At 37.8% G+C, this 12520-nt stretch overlaps 2 protein-coding genes across 2 annotated transcripts in view; one reads left to right on the top strand and one right to left on the bottom strand.

Moving 5' to 3' along the window:
- Nucleotides 1-4453, top strand: part of LOC107657358 (pre-mRNA-processing factor 40 homolog A-like) — a 43816-nt gene extending 39363 nt beyond the window's left edge. The window contains exons 25-28 of the mRNA XM_016445401.1: nt 445-538; nt 651-712; nt 3785-3922; nt 4003-4453. Of these exons, the coding sequence (XP_016300887.1) occupies nt 445-538; nt 651-712; nt 3785-3922; nt 4003-4092 (384 nt within the window). The 3' untranslated portion in view covers nt 4093-4453. The remainder of the gene's footprint in view (nt 1-444; nt 539-650; nt 713-3784; nt 3923-4002) is intronic.
- Nucleotides 4454-8032: 3579 nt separating this feature from the next.
- The window catches only part of LOC107657404 (formin-like protein 2), a 94550-nt gene continuing 90062 nt past the window's right edge, over nt 8033-12520 (bottom strand). Inside the window, exon 26 of the mRNA XM_016445459.1 lies at nt 8033-8911. Coding sequence (XP_016300945.1) covers nt 8802-8911 — 110 coding nt within the window. The 3' untranslated portion in view covers nt 8033-8801. The remainder of the gene's footprint in view (nt 8912-12520) is intronic.

The raw sequence follows: 12520 nt of genomic DNA, 5'->3' as shown, positions 1-12520 counted from the left end.
CTGACACTGACCCAATGGAGTTCAGAATGTCTATGAATGCTAATCCCAATGCATTTTTATCATTATCAACATGGATATTAAAATCACCAACAATTAAGACTTTATCTGCAGCCAGCACTAACTCTGATAGAAAATCAGCAAATTCTTTAATAAAGCCTGTATGGTGCCCTGGTGGCCTGTATACAGTAGCCAGTACAAACATCATAGGGGATTTATCATTAACACTTGTTTCTCTGTATAATGTTATATTAAGCACCATTACTTCAAACGAGTTATACTTGAAGCCCGCCCTCTGAGAAATACTGAAAATATTGTAGCAACACCTCCCCCTTTACCTTTTGGACGCGGCTCATGTTTATAACTGGGGATTTGAGGTATGCATTTACTCAAGACTCACTCTCACTCATCCTCCTAAACTGTGTCCTGTGTGTTTGTTCACGGAAGGGCTCGGAGTCAGAGGATGATGAGTATCACTCGAAGAAGAAGAAACGCTCAGCTTCTAAATCTCCATCCGAGCACTCGTCCTCTGGGGAATCTGGTCAGTGACGTTTAGGATCGATATCAGTGTCCTGCACAACACATCAATACTGAATACATCATGACCGTTTAACAGCAGTCTCTCAATGATCATCTGATCTTGATCTTTACAGAGAGGAGTTGCAAGAAATCTAAGAAACACAAGAAGAAGGGAAAGAAAAGACGACACAAATCAGTGAGTAGCGAACGACTCAAAACTCTCTAATACTTTTTCCTTGTGCATTTGATGAGGAATCTGACTCACTAAATAACCTGCAATAATATCCAAGTGCTATGACAAGGTTTTTTTTTTTTTTAATAAAATAAATAAAAATAAAACAAGTAGATAGAATAGGGGGAAAAAAGAATATGGAACGCTCGTGTTAGAGGGTCTTTTTAAAATTAAAATAAAACTAGTAAAAAAAAAAGAGAGAATGCTAGTGTTAGAGGGTCATTTTTTAATAAATAAAAATAAAACAAGTAGTTAGGATAGAAATAGAATCGAGTGTAAGAGGGTCAAGTGTTTTTTTTAATAAAAAAAAAAGAAAACCAATAGATAAATAGAGTTAGAATAGAGAGTGCTAGAGTTAGCGGATCAAATGAAGATGGAATGCGGCAGGGACCAGTGTAGTCGGACTCGGAACTAATCTCTCATGAGGTATTAGTTTGTATCAGTTTGTAATGACTTGGACAAAATAAGTTACAATGCTTCTCACAGTGGTTCCCAAACCATTGCTGAAAAAGCTGTTGGACAGCATCTGTTACATGCCTTCTGTTGTCTTTGGGACACAGATGGACCTTCAAGTGGGACTTAAATATGCCATGGAGGGATATTAAAAGAAATATGTAAAAATACAGATCACGATGCAAATGGGAGAATTATGTTACGGTCGTCACGATCGCCATGACAGCATGCGGGATCAACACCATTCATATACCGCAGAGTAAGATTAAATTAATTTACATTTAACAAGATTAATATGGAGAGGCACTATAATATAGACCTTCGATTATGTGTTTTTGACTTTCACTGCATAGTACTTGACGAAGTGGGACTTAAATATGCCATGGAGGGATATTAAAAGAAATATGTAAAAATACAGATCACGATGCAAATGGGAGAATTATGTTACGGTCGTCACGATCGCCATGACAGCATGCGGGATCAACACCATTCATATACCGCAGAGTAAGATTAAATTAATTTACATTTAACAAGATTAATATGGAGAGGCACTATAATATAGACCTTCGATTATGTGTTTTTGACTTTCACTGCATAGTACATGACGTGAGAACAGTTCGCTATTTAGGTTTGTACGTTAGCATGGACTCACTAACTTTAACACTAACGTTAGCTAGTTTTAGCCAGAGATACGTTGCTGAAGCACAAGATGACATTAATGTTCTGCTTGAGCAGATGAAAAGTGTAACTTAATGAGAGTATGACAATCAGAAAATGAATGTTTTCGTCTTCGTTGTGATTGTGGTTGAATGCTTAGGAACATTTTGCTCTGTTTTGGTTGGATTTAGAAAATGGAATAAAATAAATTACATTGCCTATCCTCTCAGGATAACTGGAATCAGTGTTACAAGCACCGCAGGCACATCGTTTTTTCAATTTTTGTAGCATAAACACCATTAAAGCAGCACTATGTAACTTTTAGCGCTCTAGCGGTTAATAAACAGAACTGCACACTAGAGCCCGACCGATATGGGTTTTTTTGGGGCTGATATCGATACCGATATTTGGGAGTAAAAAAAAAAACATTTTTTGCCAGATATTCTTTGTGTATGTTATAGTACAGTACCAGTCAAAAGTTTGGACACTTTCCCATTCGTGTGTCCAAACATTTGACTGGTACTATATATAGAATACAGTATATACATAAACAGAATATATATATACATAAACACATTTTTTGCAATGATCACTCAAATGTGGTGATCAAACACGTATAATGACGTGACAAAGATACGTAATGATGGAGGCAGGGCATTTAACAATAAACTTTATTCAAAATGAGTCTGACATCAATGCACTGAACAGTAAAGTTGAAGTTTATTCAACTTTAATTCAATTCAATTCAATTCCATTCAAACTTTAATCCGTTGAAGTTTGTTTCACTTTGGAACATTCATTCATGGATTTGCGCTACTGTCTTCACACACAGACGGAACTTACTAGAGAAGTGTGACAATTTACCTATATTCACTCAATATTCACACAGGTATGTGTTACTCCGCAGCGGTGACGACCCGACCAGGCTACAATAGTCCAAATATAAGTACTTATTCCGAATCACTACGGTACACTTATAATAAGACATAAACGCAGTTTGGAAGATGAATTCATTATGTACTCCCTCATTATATACATTTTGCAAATTTTGAACACAGAAAAAGTTACATAGTGCTGCTTCAAACCGATGCGAGCTTTGGATCTTTCAATGTTTCTCTATGGCGCTGAAACCTAAAGGTGTCCGAGTTCTGCTCCCTGTGCAACTGATACTCGACTGTCATTGGCTCATCTGCATTCGAGGGGAGGGGCTTACCGATAGGTCAATTGTTATACTTTCCAGCAAACAAAATGCCTTTCGTATAATTCTAAAAATGTCCCCCTTCAGGTCTTAGTACTTAGTTCTTGCTGTGAAATCTTTACGTTTTTTTTTTACAAAGTAAATGTAAGAATATTTTTATTTTATTTTTAGTAATATTTCAAGATGAACACTTACTGGACTGAAGCAACTTGATGATTTCTACCCATTGGATCGGCTTTGTTTAGAATATTTAAGCATATAATTAGGACATACTGTGTTTGAATTGAATCCAACTCTACTTAATTATCATTATTCAGTGCTTTTCAAGATACAAATCAATGCAAAGCAGCTTTACAGAAAATTCAAGTTCCTAGTTAAAAGAGATGTTTTATTTTTGTTGAATTATTTGTATATAATTATATTATATAATAATTGAATAATTAAAGATCTCAAATGACCTTACTTGAATTGACTGTTAAAGAAGGGCTTTCTCCATCAGTTATTGATTTAACAAGTGTCTGTCTCTGGGATTGAATGTACAGTGTATTAAATATGAGTGTTTATTAAATACCCAGAACTGTAGTCTATTCCTATGTTCAGTTCTATGATGCTACATTTACTCGCATTCATTAAATAACATTGTTTTATAAAGTGTACAACTCTAAATGGCTATTATAGGATAATGAGCAATATGGGGAATATCACGTTTTTTTTTTTTTTTTTTGCAGGCCTCCCCTGAGTCTGAAGGAGAGAAAGAGCGGAAAGGAAGAGAGAAAGAGAAGGATAAAGAGAACGACAAATCCAGAGGGAAGTCACGTGGAGAATCCAAACAGAAATCCCCCAAAAGAAAGAGTACAAAAGAAGAGGTAAGCGATCGTATCTGAGACGGTGTCTGTAGAGTCTTATTTACACAGATGAGATCTGAAGCCCTCTGTCTGTCTCTCAGGGTGGATGGGATACATCTGGAAGCGAGCTGAGTGAAGGAGAGCTGGAAAAGAGGAGGCGTACTCTCCTGGAGCAGCTGGACGCACCATAAATCACTCTCTGTCCGTCTCTCTCTCACACTTGCATTCCTGTAATGTGTTTTGCATCCGAGTGTTTGGCTGTGAATCCATTGACCGTCATGTAGTCTCTCTGAGAGGCAGTATTGTCTGAACATCAGCACTCTTCATCTGGGCATGTTGATTTTGTAAGATTATTTTCAGAGGTTGCAAGTGTTATGTTGCCTTTAACTGCAGAACCCTTTTTTAGTCAGTTGTATATTTGTTATCGCCAATAGTTTTAAACATAAAAACAACTATTATTCAACTTCAGATGAATCTGTAAGATTGTCTGAAAGCCATTTTTGGATTCGGTATGACAGATGTCTGCAGCATTGTTTTCAACTTGAATTTTGACAAATAAACTATAAAATAATGCTTTTTTGTTGCTCTGTTCTCTGGAGATCCAAACCTGCTCATTTTCATCTGCAGTGATCTTTTTGTTAATCATGTTTTCTTCAGTAACTTCAGATCATCATGAAACTGCCACTGAGGTTTTAGAAGTCAGCTAACAATTTCGGACTAAAATCTGTCCATTCAAGTGAAGAAAATGGATAAAAATGAATAAATATAGTCAATATCTATCAATTCAAATCTTATAATTGCATATATAATGTGTTAAGGGTATAATATAAATGCAGACCTGTCACCCTGTGCACATCTGTAGGCAGGTGTGATTTGAGACGCTATAAAACTATGCAAAAGCTGGTGACAACTTTTGTGTTCAATTGTGCACGTGCAGAACGCTAGTCAAGCAAGAGACGGTGGCGTATAGCCTGACGAAAAACAATAGAAGAAGAGTTTGAGTAATAACTGTAGGCTACTTTAGTGTTGCAAAAATATTGTACTTCTCAGCTGGCCAATCAAATCAAAGGAAGGCGGGATTTACTGTTCACAGAAGCCTAGTCAAAGTGCAGTATTCAAAGTTATTTACATGTTAATTTGATAAAAAAATACGCATGAAACCAAATTCTAATTTACTTGGGAAGCCACAGAAATGGGCTTTATGCAACAGGCCTCAAGTCTATTATTCTGTGAAAATGCATCGACTTGATATTCTGTAATCTTTGCATTGCAGCCTGGATCTCAACCTTAAATTTCAGCACCAGGCTTTTTTGGAGGCAACATCCTACTTCTGTTCACTCGCTCAAGAACAACACAGAAGACCAGCATTGTGTAAATAGTTTAATTGGACATCATCTAACTTTAAATCTGAGAACAGATATTTTTTGCAGTACTGTAAGCATTCAATCCCTAAGATACATTGATTTCAGGGGAAAAAATGCCAGTTTAATCCAGTTCAATTTCTGGCATGTTAGAAGGTGGATGTGGCAGCATGTCTAAAAGACCTGGTTCAGGTTTTCACTTTTATTAAATATACAAAATGCAGGGGAAAAAAAAGAAAAAGCTATAAATATTCAAATGTTGTAGTACAGAATGATTTTTAAACTGTATTGTTTTTAAACTATGTACAATATTAGGAGATTAAAAAAGTTAAAAAGATGCAACAATGTTATAGCAAAATATCTGTACATTTAACAAACACTTTTTTTGTGTGTGATTTTATATTTTTGCTTTTAAATAGAATTACACGTCTCAAGAAATGTGAATTTTCATTTGTGCAGGTCATTATAGAACCACACAAAATTCAGTTTATATAACAGGTCTTATTTCCCATTATCAGACCTAGAATGCACAAAACCAGCCCAGTTACAGCAACTGAATTCTAGCAGGAACCTGATCTTGTGGCATGAAGAACAAGAGCCAATGTCACCAATTATGTTGTCAAGTGCTTAAAATTCATAAAGGAATATTCTGTGTTCAAAACAACATCTGTGTCGATTACCACAGACTCCATATTAAATACAATATTCCATTGACCTCAGTCAGTGCACTTCCAATGGAAGTCTGAGCAAGTGTACAAAGGTTTAAAATGCAGACATTCATATTTTTGTTAAAGCACTTTTGAGCTGACGTGTTTTGTAATTTTAGCAAAGAGACTACTGTGGACTTCTGGTTATGTTAACTCTGGTAACTTCTGTTCTGACAAAGTCATCCAGTTACACGGTCTTGACAAGAGTGTTATATTGCTGGTTAAGACAACATTGATAGAATCAAATACTTCTCTGTTTTAAAACCACAGTAGTCAAGTGAACATGGATTAAGTCTTGAGGTTTTAGTTTAAAAACTACTTTTACATTTGTTCCTGCGCAATGCCTTGCCCCATAAACTTTCATTGGAAGTGCTTTAATGTAAACAAGATTTTTGCAGAGCACAGAAGACAACATTGATAGAATCAAATACTTCTCTGTTTTAAAACCACAGTAGTCAAGTGAACATGGATTAAGTCTTGAGGTTTTAGTTTAAAAACTGTACTTTTACATTTGTTCCTGCGCAATGCCTTGCCCCATAAACTTTCATTGGAAGTGCTTTAATGTAAACAAGATTTTGGCAGAGCACAGAGCTTCACCTGTGTTGAACATGGAACATTAATTAGTCAACGGACTTTTGAAAATGCTCGACGACTCTTGACTCCATAATTTGTAAAGGCTGCAGAAGTACTAGACTTTTTCTGCACTTTGGTTTAGGTAATCCTGACCAACCCACAGTTTGAAGACCAAAACCTAATGCAGTCTTGCTTGTGCACCATTTTAATTAAGACTTGTCAGCAGTCTTTCAGAAACACGAGGTACTGGAGTTCTGCTGCCTCTGGTTTATATTTCACATTTGCCTTTGTCCCATGTACGTAACAACACGCCTTTCCTTACAAATTCTCCTACTTAACTGAACTCCATCTAATTCTGTGGCCCAATAGTGCAACATCCGTTCACGGCCCCCTGCAGTAACTCCACCATGACCTTCTGGTTAGAGTTGGACCAGGATGTCAATTAGTCCAACAGATGACTGACTATTCTTATGGTGCTTTTCCACTGCGTGGTGCGACTCGGCTCAGTGCGGCATGGCACGGTTCGGCTCGGCACGGTTTGCGTTTCCACTGCAGTTCAGTACCACTTTAGAGTGGGCGGGATTATTCACATGTCGTTATAGTTGCGCCGCCTCTACTACCACGACTCCTAAAAAAACTTTTTCATTCCGCATCGCCCCATCAAGCTCTCGCTGGATCCGCTCCTCTGCTATCAACGAGAGGAACGTCTGTTCTTCCGCAACAGACATCAAAACTTTTTGGTTGTTAAAAAAAGGTGCGCTCGTTCGATGCTTCGCTGGCTGTGCTGATTTAAATCTAGCGGTTCTTTTGTGTTTGTGTCGCAAGTTCAGTGACGCAGGTAGTGACGATTCTCTCCGGCCAATCCGTGATCAGCAGAGTTTACACGTCACGGTTTGGTAACGGTACGGTTCACTTGGAACCCCAACCGAGGTGGTACTAAAAAAAGTACCAGGTACTGTACCCAGTGGAAAACCCCCCAAAAGTGAACCGTACCGAGCCGTACCATGCAGTGGAAAAGCGCCATTAGTTTATAATGGTTTTTAAAGGGGGGCTTGTCCCAGTACCCACACTTGCGATCTTTGTGACCACTTCAAAGCCATTTCCAACCCGATCTCATGGCAATTTGTACATATTTTATGAAGTGGTTAATTCGTACGACCTCACTCGTACGAATGTGTACGACTTTTGTTAAATCGTACGTATTTTAAATCGTACGTATTGGAAGTTCCCCAATTCGTATGAATTCATACCTGCCACTGGGGTGTAAACAAATCATGCAAAATCGTAAAAGTTCATACGCGAATTCATACGAACTGGTCGTGAGAGAGCGTTGGTATTTCCTGTATTTGGCCCATGTTTTCAAGTGGGCGTGAAGACTGTAGGTCCCAAGTGTGTCCCATTGGGTAACCAGTGTGGCATGTTTGATTACTCAATGGGACACACAACACAGTTTTTACAGAGCTTTATTTACACATTTTGATTTTCAATACTTTGCACTTTAAAAACAAACTTGTAAATGACTGTTCAGATGACAACTTAATTGTGGTGCTTTGGCATTTTCAGACCTGGGACAGTCTTCCTGTTGTGTACACATGCCCTCAAGTGGACAAGACCACAGGTGTGTGTCTTGAGAACAACACATTTAAATACCTTCAAATCAGGAATGTTATTATTGTTATCTTTGTCCACTGTCACACCCTACAGCCTCTCAAGCCATTAACATGTTATACAACTTTTACAGAAGTTTTTAAACGTTTCAAATGCTTCTCAACCTGTATTCCATTCTGTTGGGCTTTATCTATCTGTTTTTTAACACGAATGCCATGTGAACGCCACAATAAAAACAGGCTCTGACAGACACTACAGGACTTCTTTAAGTAGATTTTGAAGAAAAAAAAAGAAAAAAAGCACGCCTCCTTTTTTGATCTGTGGCGAAAGCACTGGAATGTATGAATGCAACCGTTGTACAGGTTCATGATACATCAAGTGTTGGAATAGTTTTACATTCAGACACTTTCTCATGAAAAACACTGATCTCGCCATACACTTGAAGCACCATAAGATAAAAGACAGATCAAGACATCGTTTGTCATATAAAAATTCACAGACAGAAGACACTGATTAAAACACATGTATGATTCAACACCTGATGGGACAGATGTTAAATGTAGGCACTTGGCTTTCAGACCTGCTGTCATCTTCATCAGTCCTTCATTAGCTCCTCCTCCAGCCCATCCAATCATATCCACTCTGCCCTCGTCACATGACCATCTCTGCATTGTTCATTGGCCGCAAATTCTGATCATCAAAACGTCTTCGAATGCTCCTCCTGATGGCGTCAGCGCGCCTGTAAGGCTGGTTTCTCAGATCTGATGCAGGAGGAACAGAGTAAAAGGATGTCAGTATTTGAGTTTAGATCCTCTGGACATGCTGGTGGTCAACTGGGCAAAGCAGCTTGAGTTTTTACTGGAATAAGTACTTTTTTTCAGCTTCAGAATTAAATGGGAAAGGAAACTATGGAGTTTGCCTCTTTTTAGGAACTTGTTTTCAACAAGGTTGTTGGGAAAACACTAACAGTGGCCCCGAAATGTATTTGAAATCGCACATAAAATGTCTGAATGTCACTGCATTATATGACAAAATATAATACAACAAGTGTTATCTCGTGCTCAAACGCTGCAGGAAGTACCTTAGTTTTGTTCTATGACAAAGACTTTTAATAAACGTGTGTTGTGGAGGTTTTAACAGATGTACAGTATTCCTAGCACAAACAGTACAGCATGGCACTACCAATGCCAAGGTCATGGGTTTGATTCCCAGGCAAAGCAGGAATTCCTTAAATGCAGTCTAAGTTGTTTTAGATAGAAGTGTCAGCTAAATGCATAAATGTAAGTCAATTAATCCTCACGTTATCTTAGCAGAGTAACCAGAGAATCGATTAAATGTGAGTGTGCTGCAATGTAAAAGTAGGCTTCAAAAAAAAAAAAAACGTAAAATTTGTTAACCTTGTAAAACATTCCTTGTAATATAATTTAGTCTATGCTACACAAGCAAGAGGCTGTGATTTAGCTGCAGATAATCACAGATACTGACTGCGGAAAACACAGGAGTTTAGTAACAAGATGTGAATTTTGCACAACAAATTTTAGATATACACAATAATGTGTCTGACTGAATCGGTGTTTTTGAACAAATTGTCTGAATGAATGATTCAATGACCTTCGCCTATCGCCACCTACTGGCATATTTATGAAACCTGCAGAATGAGTGACTCAGCTTGTCTGCAAATAGACAAGTATAAATGCCATGTTTTGTATATTATATGTGAACCTGGACTACAAAACCAGTCTTAAGTCGCTTGGGTATATTTTTAGAAATAGCCAAAAAAACATTGTATTGGTCAAAATTATCGATTTTTCTTTTATGCCAAAAATCATTAGGATATTAAGTAAAGATCATGTTCCATGAAGATATTTTGTAAATTTCCTACCGTAAATATATCAAAACTTAATTTTTTATTAGTAATATGCATTGCTAAGGACTTCATCTGGACAACTTTAAAGATGATTTTCTCAATATTTAGATTTTTTTGCACCCTCAGATTCCAGATTCTCAAATAGTTGTATCTCAGCCAAATATTGTCCTATCCTAACAAATCATACATCAATGGAAAGCTTATTTATTCAGCTTTCAGATGATTCATAAATCTCAATTTCGAAAAATTGACCCTTATAACTGGTTTTGTGGTCCAGGGTCACATATATAATGCATTGACATTCTGACATTTTTTAAAGTGTTTTGGGGACAATGTACCTACTACAGAAGCTTAACTCCAGTTTTTAATGGCACTAATGAAAACCCAACTATCTCTAAGTGTGGATCAGTTCAACGTGAGACTATGCAGGCAGAGTCTCCGTGTCTCGGGTCACGGCATCACCTAATCAAACTAATTTACAAATGAAATCAGTTCAACAGGGTGATGGACATGAGTACCTGGAGACTCGGCCCTTGAGGGTCAGAACTCAATAGGCCTGATGTGTGTTAAGTAGAATGAAAACAGAAAAAGATGGCTTTTGTGTCAAAAGCAACTGATCTACGATGGATGGAGAAGAACAAAAGACAAATAATAATAAAGAGAGAGATGCTTGCCAGGTCTGAGTAGCATCCACTGGGGTACTACTGGAAGAGTTCCTTACCCTCCAGTGCACATTGGGAAATTTAGTAATATTATTCTTCTTTAAGGCTGAGTGGAGAGGAAACAAAAATGGAGGTTAGATCGGAGCAGAGTGGACCGGACGCAAGGGAGCCAAGCTGCCCAGGGCTCAAAGAGGAAAGGTCAAAGGCCACAGGCAGGCGCTGGAGGGTGTTACTGAAGCTCTGCTGATACTGCGGGAATCAACTCTATGACTCAAGCTGCTCTGCGCAATGGCTCCAGCGTCCAGACACGACAAAGTGACGTCTGTGTGGTCACTTCATGTTTAAACAGTGCAACCAATGACAATGTGTCAAGCCTCCCAGAAGTGCATTGTTATAGGCCAGGATGAACAGTAAGTGAAGCTCAAGCATGGTGCATGGTGAAAACTAAAAGCAATGCTACGCAAGTGAATCTCACGAAAACATGGCCTCCCAGTCAAATTTCATAACAGTAATGTTTAAATGCATTTTACATAAAGAGGACGAGGCCTGTAATAAGTCCTTTTTTGAGTTAAATTATGACCTGGATAGGCTGTTTTGGTGAGATTTAGCCCTAAATTTAACAGCAGAAGTAAAGCTGAATGAGAAACGTAATTCACCCCGTGCAAATGCATACAGTGAAGGAAATGAACAGAACATGCTTATGAGAGAAAACCATCCCAACATGCAACAAGTTAAACACACGTGCAACACTTGGTCTCGTGTGATATTAGAAATTTGCCACCAGAGCAGGATAAGATGGAGGAAGAGTGAGAAAATGCAGAAAACCATCATAATGTGAATAGTTACAAAACTCAATGACATTATATATTATATATACTCACAATGACATGGACAAATGAACACATGAGCAACCAATGATGTCACACGCCCAACACGAGCCAGCATCACAAACATGACTGTTTCTGAAGTGCTTTCTGAGTAATGGATCATTCAGCAGTTTGTGGATAATAATAATCTAAAAAATGTTTTAGTCACACTTTATATTAGGTTGCCTTAACTACTTTGTACTTACATTTACATTAATCATTTGGTACAATGCACTTATTGTGCATATACATGTTTTTACATTGTACTTATATTTAAAAAAAAAATACCTGCATGTAATTACATCTGTGATTAATTTCTGTAATTACATTTCTACACTGATGACCCATCGCTTACACCTTAACCACCAAACCTGTCCCTAACCTCACCCGTATGATATCCCGCCTCAATAGCAGCAAAATGTGTTTTGCAATACAGTATCAACACAATAAGCACATTGTACTTATATTTTGATGCAAGTACATAGTACTTAAGGCCACTTAATATAAAGTGGGACCAATGCTTTTGATGATACAGTAACAAAAATGGCAAAATGGATAATTTTGGAAAAGTGAAATATATATTTTCAGACTTATGCCTGCTATTTAAACTGCAGAGGGCACTCTGAGTCAACCAATAGAACTGATACTTCAGTTTAAACACAGCTGAAACGTACATAGAGTTAATTCTAAACTCTTGACGCATTTGGGTTTTTGTGACATCATATTTCATGTTACAATGATGAATATGAATTTATGACACACTCCATGCAAAAGAAAACTGCGGTGTCAACATATGCTCGCCTCCCCAAACCTCCCGTCATGCAGGGGTTCGGTTGGAAAAGAAAGGAAAAATGAACACGCCCATGACATCCCATCCATACGCCGGCCCACATCCAGAAGGGACACCCCACAGGGAAATTAAACCAGGAATGTGAAGTGACACACACACACACACAGAGAATGAAAGAGAGCAGC

Source organism: Sinocyclocheilus anshuiensis, unplaced genomic scaffold, assembly GCF_001515605.1.
Source record: "Sinocyclocheilus anshuiensis isolate Anshui unplaced genomic scaffold, SAMN03320099.WGS_v1.1 scaffold355, whole genome shotgun sequence".
Classification (NCBI taxonomy): domain Eukaryota; kingdom Metazoa; phylum Chordata; class Actinopteri; order Cypriniformes; family Cyprinidae; genus Sinocyclocheilus; species Sinocyclocheilus anshuiensis.
The sequence above is the reverse complement of the archived record's forward strand: the minus strand, read 5'-3'. Positions and strand labels throughout refer to the sequence as shown.